The sequence below is a fragment of the Cricetulus griseus genome, chromosome 2 (genome assembly GCF_003668045.3).
Source record: "Cricetulus griseus strain 17A/GY chromosome 2, alternate assembly CriGri-PICRH-1.0, whole genome shotgun sequence".
In the NCBI taxonomy this organism is placed as follows: Eukaryota; Metazoa; Chordata; class Mammalia; order Rodentia; family Cricetidae; genus Cricetulus; species Cricetulus griseus.
Genome location: NC_048595.1, coordinates 411,694,261 through 411,713,506, shown reverse-complemented (window position 1 = coordinate 411,713,506; position 19,246 = coordinate 411,694,261). Strand labels below are relative to the sequence as shown.

General features: G+C 38.7%; 1 protein-coding gene across 3 annotated transcripts; it reads left to right on the top strand.

Moving 5' to 3' along the window:
• Positions 1-7: 7 nt before the first annotated feature.
• Tyw5 (tRNA-yW synthesizing protein 5) lies at positions 8-18,414 on the top strand. 3 transcript variants are annotated; one of them, XM_027396918.2, is made up of 8 exons: positions 8-220; positions 4,774-4,909; positions 8,922-8,991; positions 12,221-12,265; positions 13,028-13,190; positions 15,131-15,218; positions 15,910-16,026; positions 17,898-18,414. In XM_027396918.2, the coding sequence occupies exons 1-8, from the start codon at positions 143-145 to the stop codon at positions 18,152-18,154; spliced, it is 954 nt and encodes a 317-aa protein (XP_027252719.1). In that variant the 5' UTR covers positions 8-142; the 3' UTR covers positions 18,155-18,414. The 3 variants fall into 3 exon arrangements, with proteins under 3 accessions (XP_027252719.1, XP_027252717.1, XP_027252718.1); XM_027396916.2 differs by having other exon boundaries at positions 4,774-4,928; positions 13,053-13,190; XM_027396917.2 differs by lacking the exon at positions 15,131-15,218 and having other exon boundaries at positions 4,774-4,928; positions 13,053-13,190; positions 15,910-15,982.
• The last annotated feature ends 832 nt before the right edge of the window (positions 18,415-19,246 follow it).

Sequence of the window (19,246 nt, the reverse complement as noted above, 5' to 3'; positions counted from 1 at the left end):
CTCGCGCGAACTTCAATCCAGCCGCCTTCCCTCGTCCGTCACCTTCGCGGCCCTTTTCTCCCAGGGTTGTGTTTCCGGGAGGATTACTCGTGGACGAACACGTCCAATTTGCCAGGCCTGTGAAAACTAACCTGAGCCCACCATGGCGGAGCAGTGCCTTCCGGTGCCCCGGCTTCGGGGCGTCACGCGGGAGCATTTCATGGAGCATCTCTACCCACAGGTGGGGAGCCCCGCCGCGGGAAGCCAGCGGAGACACCTACTGGCACTCCGGTCACTCTGGGTGCCTTGCCGCTGGGGGACAGGGAGGAAGGGACTAGTAGACCGGCTTGGGAATTAAAAGCCCTGGAGAAAACGGCCCCACGTTTCTGGGGAGCAAGATGACCGGAGAAAGCTGGGTGACGTGAAGCATTTTGCTGAAGCTCTGAGAAGAGCGGCTCGGCCTCTATCCTATTAAGACGAGTGTGGCTTTTGTGGCCTCGCGTGCCCCGCTTCCACGGGGTTTCCCAGAGTTTAGTTCAGGAGCCCTCCCCCCCCCCCCCCCCCGTGGTCCTCGTAGTTCCTGTTTATTCCAGGATAATAGATTTTTGAAGCGCAGCATTTGAGTCCAGTGAGGGATATTCCAACAGGGAAACCATCCTCTGGTATAGGTCTTTGATTTTAACTTGGATCATAATTAAGGCTTTTGTTTTGTTTTTCGAGACAAGGTTTCTCTGTATTGTTTTTGAGGATGTCCTGGAACTCGCTCTGTGGACCAGACTGGCCTCGAACTCACAGAGATTCGCCTGCCTCTGCCTCCTAAATGCTGGGATTAAAGGCGTGCACAACCAACGCCCGGCTTATAATTAAGGCTTAATAAACACTTTAGTTTTTTTTTTTTTTTTTTTTTTTTTAAAGAAAAACTAGCAGAAAGCAGTTAGATTTAAAAAAGAAAAAAGTTTGCTTCCGGGACTTTGCAAGGTAGTCCAAGTTCCAAGAAAAAGCAGTAAGAATTCTGGCGAATTTTCGAAGGGAAAGTCTCTAAGGTTGTGTTAGTGGCAGTGGGGTGGGATGCAAGAGCAGCCTGGAGTGTGCCTTTGAGAGCTCGCTGCTCAGAAGGCAGAATTCCTGATCTAGTCAGTATGAAGCATACTTAAGTTTATTAACAGTTTTTAAGGCCACGCTTCAATAGAGAGATGCTTTGGATAATATTATAGTTTTACCGGGTAAAACTAAGGTTGCACAAGGAGGCTAAGAAAGACCTGCTTTTACTGCAAGTGGAGTTTTAGTCTAGCCATACCTGGTTATATGTGCTTTGGCCTTAGTCATGATTTGTTGCTATAATATTTTTATTTGAAATATTTCCTTATAAAAAGGAATATTGCCTCCATGTAGGCAACCTCCCAGCAAATTTTGTTAATTGTGCTTCAATTTTTTTTGGGGGGGGGGCTTAGGAAGTTTCTCTGTGTAGCCCTGACTGTCCCTGGAACTCAGAGAAATCCACCAGCCTCTGCTTCCCCAGTGCTGGGATTAAAGTTGTGCACCACCAAGCCTGTTTAGTTGTGCTGAATTCTTATCTCTCAGCTGGTAAGAGACTTCAGACTGCAGGGTGAGGGTCTCCCAACCTTTCCCATGCCCCTGTCTTTCTGCCCAGCCTCAGTTACAGTAAGTCTGGTGGAGGTAGAATAAAACCAACCAACAGAAAAACACAGCAGTTTTCATCACTGTTTATTTCTATGAACCAGGTTGGGTTGCTCACGCCTGCCCTGAGATATTAATTCTTACCACATATATTACCTAAGATGAAGACACTTTGATAATTCGACCTTGGTGAGGTTGTGTTGAAATAGCAGCCAAGTGATTTGTACCAAATGATTCAACTATTGATACAGCTCATAAACTACATGTTTACTTTATAACCCAGCAATTTTTAAAATTTATTTTTCTTTATTCTTTGACAGCTTCATACATGATGTAATGAATTTTGCTCATTTCCACTCCTATTGCAACCCTTCTCTCTCCTACTTCATGTCTTTGTATGTAGTGTTCCACTGAGTTTAATTATAAGTAAATAATTTCTTATTTAGGAATTTTATTTTGCAGATATTTATCTTAAGTATATGATAATATCCACAAAAGTCTATTATACAATTAATTATTAGAAGTAAACATGGGAAGGAAATTAGATGATTTCTTCTCATTTATTCTTTGATACACTAAGCTACAAAAAGAATAATGTGGGAATTGATAGCAATAATTTTCAAAGAATATGTTTTTAAACTTTAAAAAGGAAAATACATAGTCCTTTTTTTTTTTAGAAGGAAAATGCAAATTTGTGTTTGAGGGCACTTCCAATAAAAAAATACAGGCAGTGGTAGTGCACACCTTTAATTACAGCACTTGGAAGCAGAGACAGGTGGATCTCTGAGTTTGGGGCCAACCTGGTCTGTAGAGTGAATGTTGGGGCAGCCACTGCTACAGAGAGAAACCTTGTCTCAAAAAAACAAACAAAAAAAGAAGGAAATTAAATGGCCGTCTCTAGAGGATGAGTGATTATGAACTGGAGGAATGTGGTGAGGTAGCTGGTTTTGAGGGGAATCAGATTAATATTTTATATTCTGAAGTAATTTTAAAAAGCAAACAATGATGGGGCTAGAAAGAGGCAGGTGGATTTCTGTGAGTTTGTTGCCAGCTTGTTCTACATAGTTCTATGCTAGCCAGGACTACATAGTAAGAATCTGTCTCAAACAAAACAAAACAAACACAAAAATTCAACAGAAGTGAGAAATGATTAAAAACAAAACAACCCTAAACTAGAAATAGCTGGGAGGTTGACAGCACTTGCCTTTAACCCCAGCACATGGGAGGCAGAGGCAGACTTACCTGAGTTTGACACCAGCCTCCTCTATATCATGAGTTCCAGGACAGCCAAGGCTACACAGAGAAACCCTGTCTTGAAAACTCAAAAGAAAAAAAAAAAAAAAAAAAGACAAGAAAAGAAGTAACAAATGAGCCTATTTTGGGGGCATAAGTTATCTTTAAAATATAGTGCTTTAATTATGTCTTCAATTTATAGATGAAAAGGACTGAAAACAATTCTAGCTAGTAGGCTTGTAAACTAGCAGTTCTGAAAGTATTTTCTGGAGTTTTGCAGGTGATTCAATATTGATGGTGGGAAAGAAGTTTTTCATTGTTGAACAAAAAAGTTGCAAAGATACAGTAAAGGCTAAATTTAACTTTAACTTTGACATATACATTATTTATAATACGTTAAGCCTATGTATATGTACATGTATGGTGAGAGATAAAGATACATAATTGCATATCTAGATTTGTGTTTTGGGGGGTTATATAGATGCCCTTCCATGTTTCTCAGCTCTTACCATTGAGAAGGCAGATGCTATGCTACAGCACTAAAAGAACCCCTTTAGGGTAGAGGAATATAATAACAATACATTAGATACATAGTTAAAATGCCAAGAGAAAAGTTCCCACTTAAAAGAAATGAGAGTTTCTTAAAGAAATGATGGATTGAAGGGTTAGGCAGGGAAAATGAAAAAGATAACTGAATTGTTTTATTTTGTTATAAAATAAGGAAACATTTAGTTTTAAAAGTCACAGGAACCAGCCCAAAGAATCCCACTGGTCAACTCTGATAATTTGAGCATTAAATTCTACCAGTAAATGTGGAGGCCTAGAGATTGAGTAAATGTTAGAGCAGGATATCGTGTGCTACTTGCTGTGCCCTGAGAGGACTACTCCAGTCCTTGTGTGGAACATTCCTTACCCAAATTACATAACCTAAAATCTAATCATGAAGAAACTAGATAAACCCAAATCCAAGGGAATCCAACAAAATAATTGGCTTATGTGTTCAAAATTATTAAGGTCATAGAAACAAAGAAAGCTGATGAACCCTTCCAGATGGAAAGAGATGTGATCACTGAATCGTAGTGACATCTCAGCCTGAATTCTGGGTCAGGGAATTATTGGGATAATTAGTGAAACTGAAATGTGCATGGTGGGTTTCATAATAATATGTCAGTGTGAGATATAACTCTAAAGGGAATTACTGGGATAATTAGTGAAACTGAAATGTGCGTTGTTTGGTGATGTAATAATATATCAGTGTGAGATAAAACTTTCATAATTGCTGTGTAAGAGGATAGCCTTATTTTCAGAAATGTGCATGGTGGGTTACATAAAATATATGTCAGTGTGAGATACAACTTTGATAATTGCTGTGTAAGAGAATAGCCTTATTTTCAGAAAATATATTCCAGTTTTAGAGATGAGGACATGTTAACAGCTTAACTTTGAAATAGTTCAGAAAAATTAGGTTTAATAGTGTATCTGTCTCTGTAACACAAATGGGACTCCAAATTGGATACACAAATGGATAACACAAATGGGACTCCATATTGAAAAGTTGGTGAGTCAAGGAGAGAACAGGTGGAAATTCTTATGTTCTTGCATTTTTTAGAAAGCTTAAAAGAGTTATCAAAATTAAAAGTTACAAAACTGAAGTAAAATTTAATTATTTTTGCCATAAATAACATGAAAATAGTTGAGTATTTGGATTTCTTTTGTCTGTTGACAAGACTGTTTTGTTTTCCTAATGTTAGGTTTTTTCCTGGGTGTATGACGTAGGTAATCTGCATGTTTTAGTAATGGCACAAACTGTTGGATGCTTTAAGTCGGAATATCTTAGACTCAGCTCAAGGCCACACTCTGATCCCAAGGCAGCTCCTGATGGAGTGTTCACCTTTACAGTTGTGTTTTTCATCTTCGTTACAGAGAATGCCTCTGGTGTTGGAAGGACTCGACTTGGGGTCTTGTACAAGCAAGTGGACAGTGGGTTACCTGAGCCAAGCTGGAGGGACGAAAGAAGTGAAGGTTCATGTTGCTGCAGTCCCACAGATGAACTTCATCAGTAAGAACTTTGTGTATAGGTATTTTCTTCTGAGGTTACTCTGGGGACACAGATAATTTTGAAACCTTCAAAACGATTTCTACGTCATTGGATAAGACCATACTGCATCTCATTTATAGTCTAGTTTATGTAATCCCGGGCTCACTTATTGCTTTTTAATGAGTGGCTTAAAAGGCAAGAAATTTGAGTTTGTGTAATTGTACAGAGACATTGCCACAGTCTTAGTTTTTAAATATATGGTGCACCCTTTATCCTGTGGAGTCATGGAACAGAATTTCTATTCTTAGGTTGTTAGGTTGCCTCTGAAATGGTGTGCTGTCCCCATTCAGTCTTTGCTGACCCTCCCATCTCTGCTGCCATTACCCACTGCAGGAAGTTGTCGTAAAGGCTGACTTTCCACCTCTCAAGAAGCACAGGGCAGCCTGCATTTGATGCACACTGACTTCCATTTTGTAGTGTTTAAAACCCATGCCGAGCTTTTTCCATGCTGGTCGTATGGTACTGTGTGATCTCTGGCAGGTAAATCAGCTGCTGAGTGTCTATGTTTGAGAGCAGATTTCATGTGCTATTTATTCCCATGAGATTCATTCAAATGGTAGATTAAAAAACAAACAACGTTCGCATTCTGAGTATGTGCAGCTCCCAACAGGTTCAATCTATTGAAAGACCCTGTTTGTCACAGATTTCAGATCAGTGATGAGCTAGGCAGGGTTTCTGGTGCTGGAGCCATTTCTCTCTCATGGGTGCTCTCCAAGCTCATGTAGTGAGTGCCAAAGCATTTCTCGGTTTCCGATTGAGTGGTCACTTCAAGGGCCACAAAGTGAACTTAATTGCCATTAAGTTTTCCAAGTCTAAGAACTTTGCACTTTTTATTAAATCAAAGAAGTGGAAGAAACTGCTGGAGGGATGAATGGTTTTTGGTGGTTAATATTATTTTTCAGAATCTAGTGCCATTACAAGTGGGTATTGAAACTTCATCTTGAATCATTTTGATGTTTTTTCATGTCTTTTAAACTTTTCAAAACTTGCTTTTAAAACATATATATTTAATAGTTTCTATTCCAGCTTCTTCAAAGCCTTTCACTAAAGCTACTAAAATCATGAAAAATTATTTTTGTGCAAGGAAAAAAGTAGATTTAGTTTGTTTTTTTAGCATTTCCTAAGTAGTCAGAAAGAAGGAATTTAATCTAGAGATATTAAAACATCAGAAATCCTATAGATATATAACATGCATTGATATATAATCACTTCAGATTGAGTTGCTGTTATCCTTCCTCGGGTGTCTAGAGGACATGCCTTGCCAAGTATTAGCATGCCCATTTCTCTTGTTTCTGCTGCTGATCCTTCCCCAGTCAGGGTATTCTGAATACAAGTTCCACGTGAGCAGAAGCCTAGCTCTGGAACCTCCACTTGCCGCATCATCTAAGTCTGTCCTCATCCTTTTACTGTCCATCAAACCTGGTGTTGCTCTCATAAAGCAGCCATTCCAAAAACAGAATGGGTGATAAATTGAGGGGTTTGTTGTTATTGTTTGTTTTTTATGTTAACTACTTGTATGTTGATAAAGGTACATTGCTACTTTTGTCACAATGTCTTAGGTACTGTGCCAACACTAGCTAATATTGCCCATTTAAACTGTAAGATAACCTATATTATAGATGTTGCTTATAGTGATGAGAAAATGAAGGTTTAAAAAAAGTAACTGGGGGCTCATTAGATGGCTCAGAGGATAACTCTTATGTCCTAAGCTCGATGCCCTGGACACACATGGTAGAAGTGCTGACCTGCAAGTTGTCCTCTGACCTCCACACACATGCCATGGTGTGACTGAGTACATCTACCCACATCCAGCGTCCCCCACAAATAGATACATATAATAATTTTTTATTTAAATTTAAAATACTAAACAATTTGTCTACGATCATGTAGTTTCAAATGATAAAACCCAGGTGTATATTGGAATTTGCTTGTCACAGAATCCATGAGAAAGAAGCCGTCTTTGATACTGTCTCACTTACTGTTTTGTGTGCTGGTGCTGAGAAAAGGCGCTGTGATAAAAGACCTGCTCAGAACATGGTGGGACAGAGAAAACCTAAGGCCGAGGAGCTTCTCAGCTGCTATGTAGGGGCAGGTTGTGGATAGACTGACGTTCACATGGGGCTGCTTTATCTTGCTCTCGCAGGGTCACTGGTCAGTGCTGCTTTTGTGAAGAAGTTACAAGTATTTCTTTGTTCTCTCTAATACGAAAGCTAAGTGTGGACAATTACAGCAGTTACACAGGTAGTTATGGGCCACATTAGCTTCCCCAGATCTTAATGATGTGTGTATAGTAAGGCTTTTGGTAGAGAGTGTTGAAGAGGAAAGTGCTAAGTAAGTTTGCTGATAAAATAGATCAGAAACTGTTTGTGGTACGTGGCAGAGCCCTGCATGGGACTGAGTAAATGCAGACTCCTTTCTTTCTGCAGTACTGTACACCATTCCCAGCAATAGCTTCAGTTCAGATTGATATTTACACTCCCAAGTCCCACATTCCATAGTGTGACAGAAATTTATTTAGGTTTTCAGAAGAATGAATACAGGACTGGAAACAGCCTATTAGCAGAATGTTATCAGTGAATTCTGTGATCCAAGAGTCATTTTTGGCCATCCAGTGATAACTTAGTTATAACAAAGTAAGACTGTGGGGATGGTACTAAAACACATAACCCATCTTAGGTAAGTGTCCCCCAAAGCTAGTGGCTTGAAATAGGCCACAGTAGCTTTTCTAAGGGGCACATTCACACATTGAAAACCACATTCTTGTACAGTAAACAGCATTGCCTGGTATCATAGCTGACATTAAACCCATATCCCTACTCAATGTGTTTAGGGAAAACAGCAATACTGGAGAAGGTAAGCTAGCCCAAGGTCAGCCTCTCATTGAGGAGAGTTTACAGTTCTCCCTCCTCCTCTCCTACACATACTCATAAATTTCCAGTGGGGCATTGGAGGACAAACTTGTGAGGATTTCCTTGTCTTGCTACTGACATGGTAGCATCTTTATAGTTGAGGAATGGTTTTGCTATTTGTCTGTTTGTTTGTTGTGATTGGGTTAAAAGCCAGGGTCTGATGAAAGCTGGGAAGCCCTCTGCCACTGAACTACATCTAGGAAGTGCTTTTGGTTCTAGAAGATACTAGAATAACTGGAGCAATAACTCTCTAACTTGAGGAGTGTGGTGTAATGGAAACAAGCATCGTTTCTAAGATGTCTGACCATTTCTCCAGAAGCCATAGCATGGCAGGTAAAGCAGGAGGGTGAGCGCAGCATTGCTGCCTCCTGTGCTGAGGGTGAAGAAGCAGGAGGGAGGGGCTGGAGGGTCTTCACTAGTAATCATTACACTCTGTTACTAGTGTGAGACTGGTGGCTGTCCATTCATTCACAGGGTTATTTGGCATGTCACATAAAGACAGGTGGCAGTCAGAGCCTCAAAGTTCATGTATTTTATTTTGTAACTTTACTTTGATTTTGTGTGTATGGGTTGCCTACGTGTATGTAAGTGCACTGCATGTGTGTCTGGTGACCATGGAGGCCAGAAGAGGCACCAGGTCATCTGAAACTGGAGTTGTGTATGGTTGTGAGCCACCATGTGAGAGCTGAGAACATTGCGTGTACATTGTCCTCAAGAGTAATGAGTGCTCACTGCATTCTTTACTCACCCCCAGTCTGTGTATTGTCAAAGTACCCTGGTACCATGGAAACGTCTCTCTTAGTAACTTGGAAAGGATATTGACCTTTTGAAGAGCCATCTGAACCATAAATTTAAAATCTTTAAGTCTAAAAATTCAGGTAACAGGTCAAATTTATATACTGCTAAATGAATTGTATTCAGAATTCCATCCACATGGATTATACTAAAAGCTGGATAGTTCAAAACACATGGCACTCAACTGTGCCAAGCCTACATGCATCGTGATGGCATTGCTAGTTGGTATGTTATTTTTATGTCTAAGGATTCTGTTATGTTTATTTTAGAACTTTACCGTTTAACAAATTGGTCCAGAGAGCAGCCGAAGAAACACATAAAGAATTCTTCATTTCAGAGGTAATTTTTTTTTTTAGAAATCATTAATGGACATATATACTAAATGAATTTTATGTGTGTGAATGTCTGTGGAGGCCAGAGGGTGGCACTGGGTGTCTTCCTTCAGCATACTCTTTTTTTTTTTTTTTTTTTTTTTGAGGAAAGATCTCTTTGAACCTGGAAGGCTGGCTGACCCACAAGCTCTAGGGCATCTCCTGTCTTTGTCCCTGGTACCAGGATTATAGGTACCTTCTGCCTCATCCGGCTGTCTTTATGTGGCTGCTGGTTGTTGAACTCAGATCCTCATGATCTCAGCAAGCATTTGATCAGCTGAGCCATCTTCCCAGACCTCCCTAAATGGACTTCCTTGTGAAGGACCACTAGGTTCAAAAGATCTTAAAAATTACCATGTGAGCCGGGCGTTGGTGGCCTATGCCTTTAATCCCAGCACTCGGGAGGCAGAGGCAGGCAGATGTCTGTGAGTTCGAGGCCAGCCTGGTCTCCAGAGCAAGTGCCAGGATAGGCTCCAAAGCTACACAGAGAAACCCTGTCTCGAAAAACAAAACAAAACAAAAAAAATCACAAGAGCTCAGTTAGCCCTTCTTAAGCTTTGGCTGGATGTTCTACAGGTTGTAGCTATGCTCTTTATTCACTCTTAACCTGTGGCCAGGTAATTTTTTGCTTAAATATACTTATTTCTATGTGAAATTAAAAACTACTTTTTTATTAAGGTTTTTGTGAGGATTGCACAAATAAAATCTATACTTGCAGTTTAGCTGACTGACATAGAAACTGCTCATCAACCATTAATCATGAATCCTACTTCCTTTGAAAATACTCTGCTGTTATACACAAATTCAGATGTTAATAGAAAATACTCTGCTGTTATATACAAGTTCAGATGTTAATAGAAAATTTATTTTCATATCATTAAAATCCCCATATTGTTATCAGTATTTTATCTGTGTAACATTTGTTCAAGATTAAAGAAGTATTCTTACAGTATAGTGTGGCTCTGAGTTATTCAGTTTTAAGACCTTGATTAGGGCATTAATTAAGGCTTACCCATAAATAACAGTTTCAAGTTAATTATATTAACATTGAGTGGTATGTCAGTTGGTAAAGTATTTGCAAAGCAAGTATGAGAACTCAAGTTTGATCCCCAACACATATGTAAAAATGCTGTATCCTGGCGTGTACTTGCAGTAATTCTAGTGCTGGGGAGGCAACAACAGAAGGATCCTGGGGCTTACTGGTTGGCCAGCATGGCCAAATTGGTGAGCATATGGTGAGCATATCTCAGAAAACATGGTAGACAGCCATCCTGAGAAGTAACACAGTGCTGACTTCTTGCCTGACCATGATGAGAATGTCTCTTTAAACCAATCTGCATTAGTTGTTCCTAAATACTGTAGCCATTCTTTGGATGTAAATTCATTGCTCTTACGGATTTTTCCCATCAAAAGTTAAAGAATGGCATGGATTAAATAGCCATGAAATGTGCAGTAAAACAAAGGGTTCAATCGAAAAATTATGGAGCATATGCAAACAGATCAACATTGATTGTCCTAGGGAAAGCTGAGCCTGAGGTGAAAGCAGCGTCAGGGAGTAACACCTGTAGAAGGGAAGTTGGCATGCACGCATAGCCATCGGCACAACTATACACACCTGTGGCCCACCAGTTCTCTGGAACACTGAGCAAAGACTGCCCATCAGGTGGCAGCTTGCAGCTTTTAGACCACTTGCCATCTTTGGTTATTGCTTGGATCTACCCTATATGAAGAATGTAACCCTGGGTCAAATGTTGAGTTGAACCTGAAGAAAATATGTACAGTTGCAACCCCAAGTTAAATGCATTGTTTGCAAATAACAAAGAGCCCTTTGAAGAATTTGAGTAGTGCCTCTTTATTGAATGACAATTCAAATTTTATTTTATTTTATTTTATTTTTGGTTTTTCGAGACAGGGTTTCTCTGTGTAGCTTTGGAGCCTATCCTGGCACTCGCTCTGGAGACCAGGCTGGCCTCGAACTCACAGAGATCCGCCTGCCTCTGCCTCCCGAGTGCTGGGATTAAAGGCGTCCGCCACCAATGCCCAGCTTTTTTTTTTTTTTGTGACAATTCAAATTTTAAAGCGCTTACTTTGAAGCGTGTTTAGAGAATCATTCCAACATGAAAACAGCTAAATTGTTAATTTATGAGTGTATGTTTATAATTTATTTTAAGGTTAAATGAGATACGAAGTTTATATTACAGCAGTCTGTATTGGTTTCTGGAAGGTAGAATTCTTGATTTGTATTGACTTGTACTTGACCTGATAGATCTCAGTTCTCTGTTCTAGGAAAGGTGCAGCAGTGGGTGGTTTTGTTGTTGTTTGTGGAGCTACAGAATAGAGTCCTGGGTTCACAGATGCTGGGACAGTGTCGGAACAGTCCGACCCCTAGCCCTGTAGTGATTGCTTTGTCATCAGTTCTCTTCTTTAGCTACTCGGTAGTCAGAAGTGTAAATGATGACTTTTAAAACTACTTATGTAATTTTGCTCTTATAAAATGATGCATTTCTCAATCATGCATGAGCTGACTCTTAGGGATTTGATGTGAAAATGCAGGTTGTTGGGGATAGGCATGCTCTGGTGTAATGCAGTCCCCCTGGTTTTTTTGTTGTTGTTTTATTTTGTTTTTTGTTGTTTGTTTGTTTGTTTACGTGTTGAAGAATAGGCTTTTTTATTTATCTCATTTCATAGTTGTATTAAGAAGTTTGTTGTTGCCAGGTGTTGGTGACACATTGCCTTTAATCCCAGCACTTGAGAGGCAGAGGCAGGCGGAACTATGTGAGTTCGAGGCCATCCTGGTCTCCAGAGCGAATGCCAGGATAGGTTCCAAAAGCTACACAGAGAAACCGTGTCTCAACAAACAAACAACAACAAAAAAAGCACAACAAAAAGAAAGAAGTTTGTTGTTGGATTCACATTTGACTTATCAAATGTCAAACAGTGTACATTGAAGTATCAAGTAAACGGGTGGCTTCACATGTGCTTATGTTGCTTTTAGAATTTCCCTTTTTACTGGATCCAGTCATGAGCTACATATAAAGATGCTTCTGTCTGTGGCCACTAGGGGGCATCAGTAGAAAGGGTGAGATAAGTGAACATTTTAGATGACTTGACTAAGCCACATTTTAAGATTTGCTCCATTTCTTATTTCTCACTATTTTTAATGACTACTTACACTGTTTTTCTTTGGGATGTTTAAGGATGAGAAATACTACTTACGGTCTCTTGGAGAAGACCCAAGGAAGGTAAGAATTGTGGATTTAAACCAGTTACTTAAAATGTCTGTGAGCATTTTCACATTATCACTGTAAATTTATATTGTTTATAGATACATAACCCATTTCATTCTCTTCTGTCTCTTTAATGATTTGTGTCCCTAAATGAGGAATCTTTAAAAGTTGATTATTTAGTTACTCAGAACTGTATATTATAGTCATCTAATTTCTATGCAATAAGAATTCCTATTGCTGTATATTTTACAGATGGTAGTTCAGCTAATAAAATACGTCTCTAAAATTACTGATGCTTATTAGATGAGCCTTTATGTATATTCAGAGCCAAATTAATAAGGCTAGACTAGATAGGAATTATGTCAATCTTCTGAAAGTGCGAGCTTCTGTGTTAGTGGGGATAGTACAGTTGGCAGTAGTGATACTTAAGTCTGTTAGAGCAATGGTTCTCAACCTGCCTGACGTTGCCACCCTAACAGTTCTTCATGTTGTAATGATCCCCGACTGTAAAATTATCTCGCTGCTACTTGATGACTGTAATTTTGCTGCTGTTAGGAATTGTAATGTAAGTACCTGATGTGATCCCAAACGGTCCTGACCCACAGGTTGAGAACCACGGGGGGCGATGGTGGTGGCGGTCATATCGTTGGGCTGTAAAGCACTGAACAGACACTCGCCTCTTTTGTCCTTACTACTCACCGTGTTGTGCCTTGCAGTAATTGTTATGCCGATATTGCTTACTGTTGAAATTCTTTCCAGATGTTATTTTAATCTAAGTCTTTTTGTATGTCTGTCAATGCAGGATGTTGCAGATATCAGACAGCAGTTTCCATCATTAGGAGGAGATATTAAATTTCCAATATTCTTTGAAGAGGGGCAGTTCTTTTCCAGTGTTTTTCGAATTAGTTCACCTGGATTGCAACTCTGGACTCACTATGATGTATGTTATAATACAGGAAATGTAAAGGTTCAGAAATCTATTGCTCTTACGGGTCTAACGTTCACAGATTGAGCTTTAGAGGCTCCTTTACAGATCTGTGCAGTGTCCTTGGCTGGAACACAGAGCTGTGAGAATAAGCCATATGTAGGACAGTAGTAATATGGAGTTGCTGATAGCAAAATCTAGTTTTTACATGTTTCTCTGTGGTATGGCTCCTAATTCATCCTTACAAACACAGTGAATTGTAGATGTGAAATGAGTTATGTTTTAGTGGGGGAAAATGTGGAAACACAGTGTGATAGAAGTGTCTTAATGAAACAGTTGACTGGCCATCCAAGTCGTTATTTCGGGGAATGGAAGAGATTATGGGGAAAGGCTTGCAAGAATAAGAATTAAGGTTACCTTGAGAATACCAAATGTTTGCTGATTTACAGATGAGCAGGATGCACGGACTTTGATCTTGCTTTTGTGTTCTCATTGGCTTTATTTGCTGCCTATATGCAAGCAAATTTTACATTGTATTGTGTGTACTTTGGTGTTGGCAGCTGAAAAAACAAGACACTATGCAATACCTGTTACATTTCCAAAGGTTTTGCTGTTTTGAAATAGGAGTTGCATTTTGAAGCCCTGGCTGGACTTGACCTTAGATCTTTCTCTGCCTCCAGCTGGCAGGAATTCAGGCATATGGCAGCACGCCAAACTGTTAGGACATGTACATGGTTCTTCTAGTACATTTTAAAACTTACAGGGGATTTCAACATAGTAACTCTATAATTAGATGAGAGACAAAGAATCATAGCATATTTTCAAAGTTTTATTTGAATGGTGAGAAAGTGATGTGCTTCCTATGTTTTTAACTTTATAGATTATGCTTTAAATTTTAAGTAGTTTCCTTTGACAAATATGTAGTACATTTCTTAAAAATAAGTCAGAGGAGTAGTAGTTATAATTAGAGTTAATGTTTGCTAAGTAAAGGGTTAGTGCTAAAAGAAGGATTGTGTCAGTAGTGATGATTGATATATGACCATGCACACATCTCACTCAGTGTATATTTTCATTCTTTAACTGAATCATGTGCCTCTCTGCCTTTTAACAGTTTCCACACTCTGTACCAAGAGAGGGTACCCTTTGTGTACACACTGAACATTAACACTGATTCATTTAAAAGTGTACTTGGGGAATTTTCCTGATTGTACTCCTATACAAATAGTCTCATAATCAGTTTTTATTTTTTTTTTATTTTTGGTTTTTCGATACAGGGTTTCTCTGTGGCTTTGGAGGCTGTCCTGGAACTAGCTCCTGTAGACTGGGTTGGTCTCGAACTCACAGAGATCCACCTGCCTCTGCCTCCCAAGTGCTGGGATTAAAGGCGTGCGCCACCACTGCCCAGCATAATCACAGTTCTTATAACCACATTGTGGGTGGACGTGTATGCAGTGCTTAACAGTAGTTGCATTGGTGCTCTCTGTTTGGCCCAGGGCATTCCTTGACAACTTAGTAAAACAAATATTAACCACGGGCAGCCTCAGGTGCACTTACGTTGTTATTCCACTTCCTGTTTTCCTAATTTGTTGGTCTTTCCCATGTTAGAAACATGGAAAGAAATGTCTTCAATAAAGACGTTGTTGTATATGTAGTACAAGCTTTTCATTATTAGATTTGAATTATGACTGCAAGAGTTTTATATGGGTCAAATCTCACAAAAGGAATAGGGCTTGACATATAGTGACATATACCCGTGATCCCAGCGACTGAGAAGCTGAGGCAGGAGCATCAGAAGGCCAGTTTGAGCAACACAGGAAGACCTTGTGAACCCCACCCCCACCCCCACCCCCCAAAAAGGGAAAGAATAGGATTTGAAGTTAACTATTTAGAATGTCATTGGTTCCATTGACTTGAGTTACAGATACTGCTTACACATACATCTTATTGATCTGTAGGTAATGGATAACTTTTTAATACAAGTGACAGGAAAGAAGCGAGTTATACTGTTCAGTCCTCGAGATGCACACTATTTGTATTTATCAGGTATGATTTAATTTTATGTTTCTACAGTTTATTCTGTTATTTTTAAATAATATAGGAAGACCACATTGTAGGATACTTCTTCCTAATTATGTAATGTATTTTCCATTGTGTATGTATACTGATGATAGGCAGTATAAAGAATGAGTTTTCAAGGGTAGGCATGGTGGTGCCCACCTTTAATCCCAGCACTCCAAAGGCAGCTCTCTTGAGTTTGAGTCCAGCCTAGTCTACAGAGTGAGTTCCAGGACAGCCAGGTCTACACAGAGAAACCCTATCTCAAAACAAAATAATTTTCAGATTATATTATTGTACTGCATGGATACATGGATAGTGGATGTTGGTTGCCATGTTTAAAGAATGATCCTTGAAAATTACCTTAGGTTTGAGAAGAATAGTTAGTTTTCACAGTATGAATATGGTAATTGAAAAGAATTGAGTTTCAAATTTATATTTGTGATTACTTTTTTTTTCCCTCTGGTCTTTCGAGATAGGGTTTTTCTGTGTAAACAGCCCTGACTGTCCTGGAACTCACTCTGTAGACCAGGCTGGCCTTGAACTCACAGAGATCTGCCTGCCTCTGCCTCCTAAGTTCTGGGATTAAAAGCATGCACCACCACTGCCTGGCTATGATTACTTTTTTAAAACTGTGAATTTGGCTTAATCTGTATGATCTCTCTTGGGAATTTTCTAGGTTCTAAATCTGAAGTGCTGGATATTGACAGCCCTGACCTGGATAAATACCCACTCTTCCCTAAGGCGAGGAGGTATGAGTGTTCCCTTGAAGCTGGTGATGTTCTGTTCATTCCTGGTAAGGTTTCTAGACCACATTAATGTGTTTTCTGTATTTATTTGTATCCAGATATACAGGAGCTTACCATTGTGTCAGAGCGAGCTGCCTACCGTCTTCAGGACAGCAGTAAACTGCTGTACAAGTGTATACCCTCCTAGCAATAGGCTGTACCATCTAGTCTAGGGATGTAGTAGGCCATTCCATTTGTGTTATTCACAGAATGATGTATTCTTAATGTATTCCTGTCATAAAAGGAGCACATAACTTGTTAAGATAATATTCTAAGTTGTTTTGCTAAATAACATAGAGTAATTAATATACCTTATATCTGTGGGAAGGTTGTACCTGGTGTTTTTTTTAAAACCATTTTATTTCTAAAATAGATAGGCATTTTAGAAATGGTAAATATTTTCTGAGATTATAGATTTTTATTAAATATCAAAATATAATAACATCTGAAAAGTTTTCTATATAGAGTTCCTATATTCAATAAATAAGCATTAGTTCGGATCCTCATAAAATTTCCATGTTGTCAGTAACTATGGTGATATAGTTATTATCTGCAATTAATACTTAAGTGAATACTTTTAAGATTTTAAAGATCTTAAAGTATTGGAGTTAATTGACCAGTTTTACTTAGGTTAATTCTATTTGTTATAATTCATAAGTTTGTAGTTCATAAACTATTGACACCTTTATTCAGTGATATAATTAGCTTTTGAAACATCTATAAACTGTGAAAGTCAGGTGGCATACTTGAAGTTAGATAGTAAATTCCTTGAGCACAAGGAACCACATTCAGCTAATCTAACCATGATGCACTGACTTAGTACTGTGCTTTTTCAGCAACTGCTTCTTCATCTAAAATCTATGTGTCTTTAGAACATGATTAGAGCTATGTAGTTTTCTCTTACTCTGTATTTGATTTTTCCAAAATTTAAGTAGTTGCATATATTTTAATGCAAAACAAGATTTCCATCTTTAGGTTTAATTACCAGAATGGTTAGCTTTTTCTGATATACTAACAAGTGAATAAAGATTCTGAAAGACAAGACCTTATAATTAAAACCAAAACATTGAAGACTACTTTGTAAGTATTGTTTTCCCATGAACACTCTTAGAATGTATGTCTCTAAGATTTAAACCTCCTTTCATAAGACTAAACACTTTTGGCATGATTAGCATTCCATCTGTTACGATGAGGGGTTCTTTAATATTCTTATAGCACTTAAGATTTTGAAAAATGTTGTTGCAAAAGTAAACTTTCTAGTGAAAATGAAAAAATATAGCTAAATAATCTGATCAGGTTTCTTTTTTACCATACCACCATCAAAGGATTTGCTGTAGTTTTTCGTAATCATGGTAAAGGAGCTGAAAAAAATAGAGGGTAAATCTGATTGCCTAAAAACTAAAAACTGAGGCTACAGTGTTTGCTAGCTTAAGCTAGGGAACCAGATTGCCTTTGGAACAGGACGTTTTTGAGAACAAGTACTGTATTGAATCACAAAGGACCAGGCAGTCTTCAAATAAGTAAAATGCTCTGTGTACAAAACGGTCCGTGCTTGTGTGCTCCAGAAAGTGTAAACATGGCACACAAAAGACTGCCCCAAATCAGAGAATCACAAAGCAAATACAACTTTATGATGTCTTTCAAGCTAGATGGGAAAGATGAATTGCTAAGGAGTTTAGACAAGGGCTGTGCTCCTGACTCTCTGAGCTGGCTGGCAGTTCATGAGAGTGGAAAGCAGGGAGTATGCAAACGACAGGAGCTTTCTACAAAGACTGTTTCTTACATTGGCTATATGCAATTCGTGATATTTCACTGACATTTGTTTTTTTTTTAACTGTAGGTTTTATTTTTAACTTTTTTTTTTTTAAACTTTCTACAGCTTTATGGTTCCATAATGTAATTTCTGAAGAGTTTGGAGTAGGAGTGAATGTCTTTTGGAAGCACCTTCCATCGGAATGCTATGACAAAACAGATACCTATGGTAACAAAGACCCTGTAGCAGCATCCAGAGCTGTGCAAATCTTGGACAGAGCTTTGAAAACACTGGCTGAACTACCAGAGGAATACAGGGACTTCTATGCACGCCAAATGGTCTTGCGCATTCAAGACAAAGCCTACAGCAAAAACTTTAAGTAAAAAATGAACTAAATGTAGTAAAAATTTAAAAATAAATGGAAATCAGTTTGTGTTTGAAAATTATACAAGATATAAATATTTAAAGATGCTTTTTAAAAGTAGGATAAATCAGTCTCAGATTTATGGTATAAAGGAGATATATATCTGATTTCTACTTAATACAGACTGAGAATGCTTAGTGGAACCATTCTTTAGCTCTAAGATGTAAATAACTTAAAATGTATTCAATCACACTACATAAAGTCTAGTGATGGAATGTCTTTCTTTGGTCTTTGCAGTGATTCAGTAATGCCACCAAAAACTTTTTTTCACCCCACCCCCACCCCACTCTTTCAACCACAGGATTGGTATTATCTTAGGTCTAGCTACCCTCGTGGTCATGGGATAGTTGCCAGTAGCAGCTGGGGCCTTGTGTGTCTTCATTTGTATGCAGTGGCGTTGTCTGGCTGGAATCCACAGGCTCTGTCTTACATGAAGCCGCTTTCCAGAATTCTCTACTAAACTCTTAGCCTTAATGCTCTGAAATGGCCTAGCCTTGTCCATCAATGAGCCAGTCGTCATCACACGCTATAAAATTAAACACTAGTGGGATGCTCTTCCTTGAGGCACAGGAAATGTATGAGAGAACAGGATGGTTTAGATATTTAATAAAACTTACGGATGCTTTGAGTTACCAGGACTAAAAATGAGTACATTTGATGATGTGATAGATTATGAGTTCTGGAATTTATCCACAATAGACCAGTAACGTAAATCTCTGAAGACAGTGAGCTGTGTGTGTGTGTGTGTGTGTGTGTGCGTGCGTGCGCGCGCGCGCACTTGCGAACGAGCATGCTATATATATTCTTTAGACCAGATTACTCAGTGGCATCAAGAACAACTGTCTTTACTGAACATGTGCTCATCTAAAGTAATCTGAGCCCATCAACTCAATACATTGTAATTACAGAGGAAATAGTTACTCTTGGAGGTAACTCATTCACTCATGCCCTGTTTAAGAATTGGATTAATTTCAGATATTAAAAAGGAAAAGTATATAAAAATTGACTTTTCCTAGACATCTTTGGAAGATAAACTGAAATTGTTGAGACA

Coding starts and splice junctions, on each gene's coding strand:
- Tyw5 (XM_027396918.2), top strand. CDS start 143: ATGGCGGAGCAGTGCCTTCCGGTGCCCCGGCTTCGGGGCGTCACGCGG. Junction 12,266..13,027: donor TTGGAGAAGACCCAAGGAAG/GTAAGAATTGTG, acceptor TTTTAATCTAAG/TCTTTTTGTATGTCTGTCAA. Junction 15,219..15,909: donor ACACTATTTGTATTTATCAG/GTATGATTTAAT, acceptor GGAATTTTCTAG/GTTCTAAATCTGAAGTGCTG.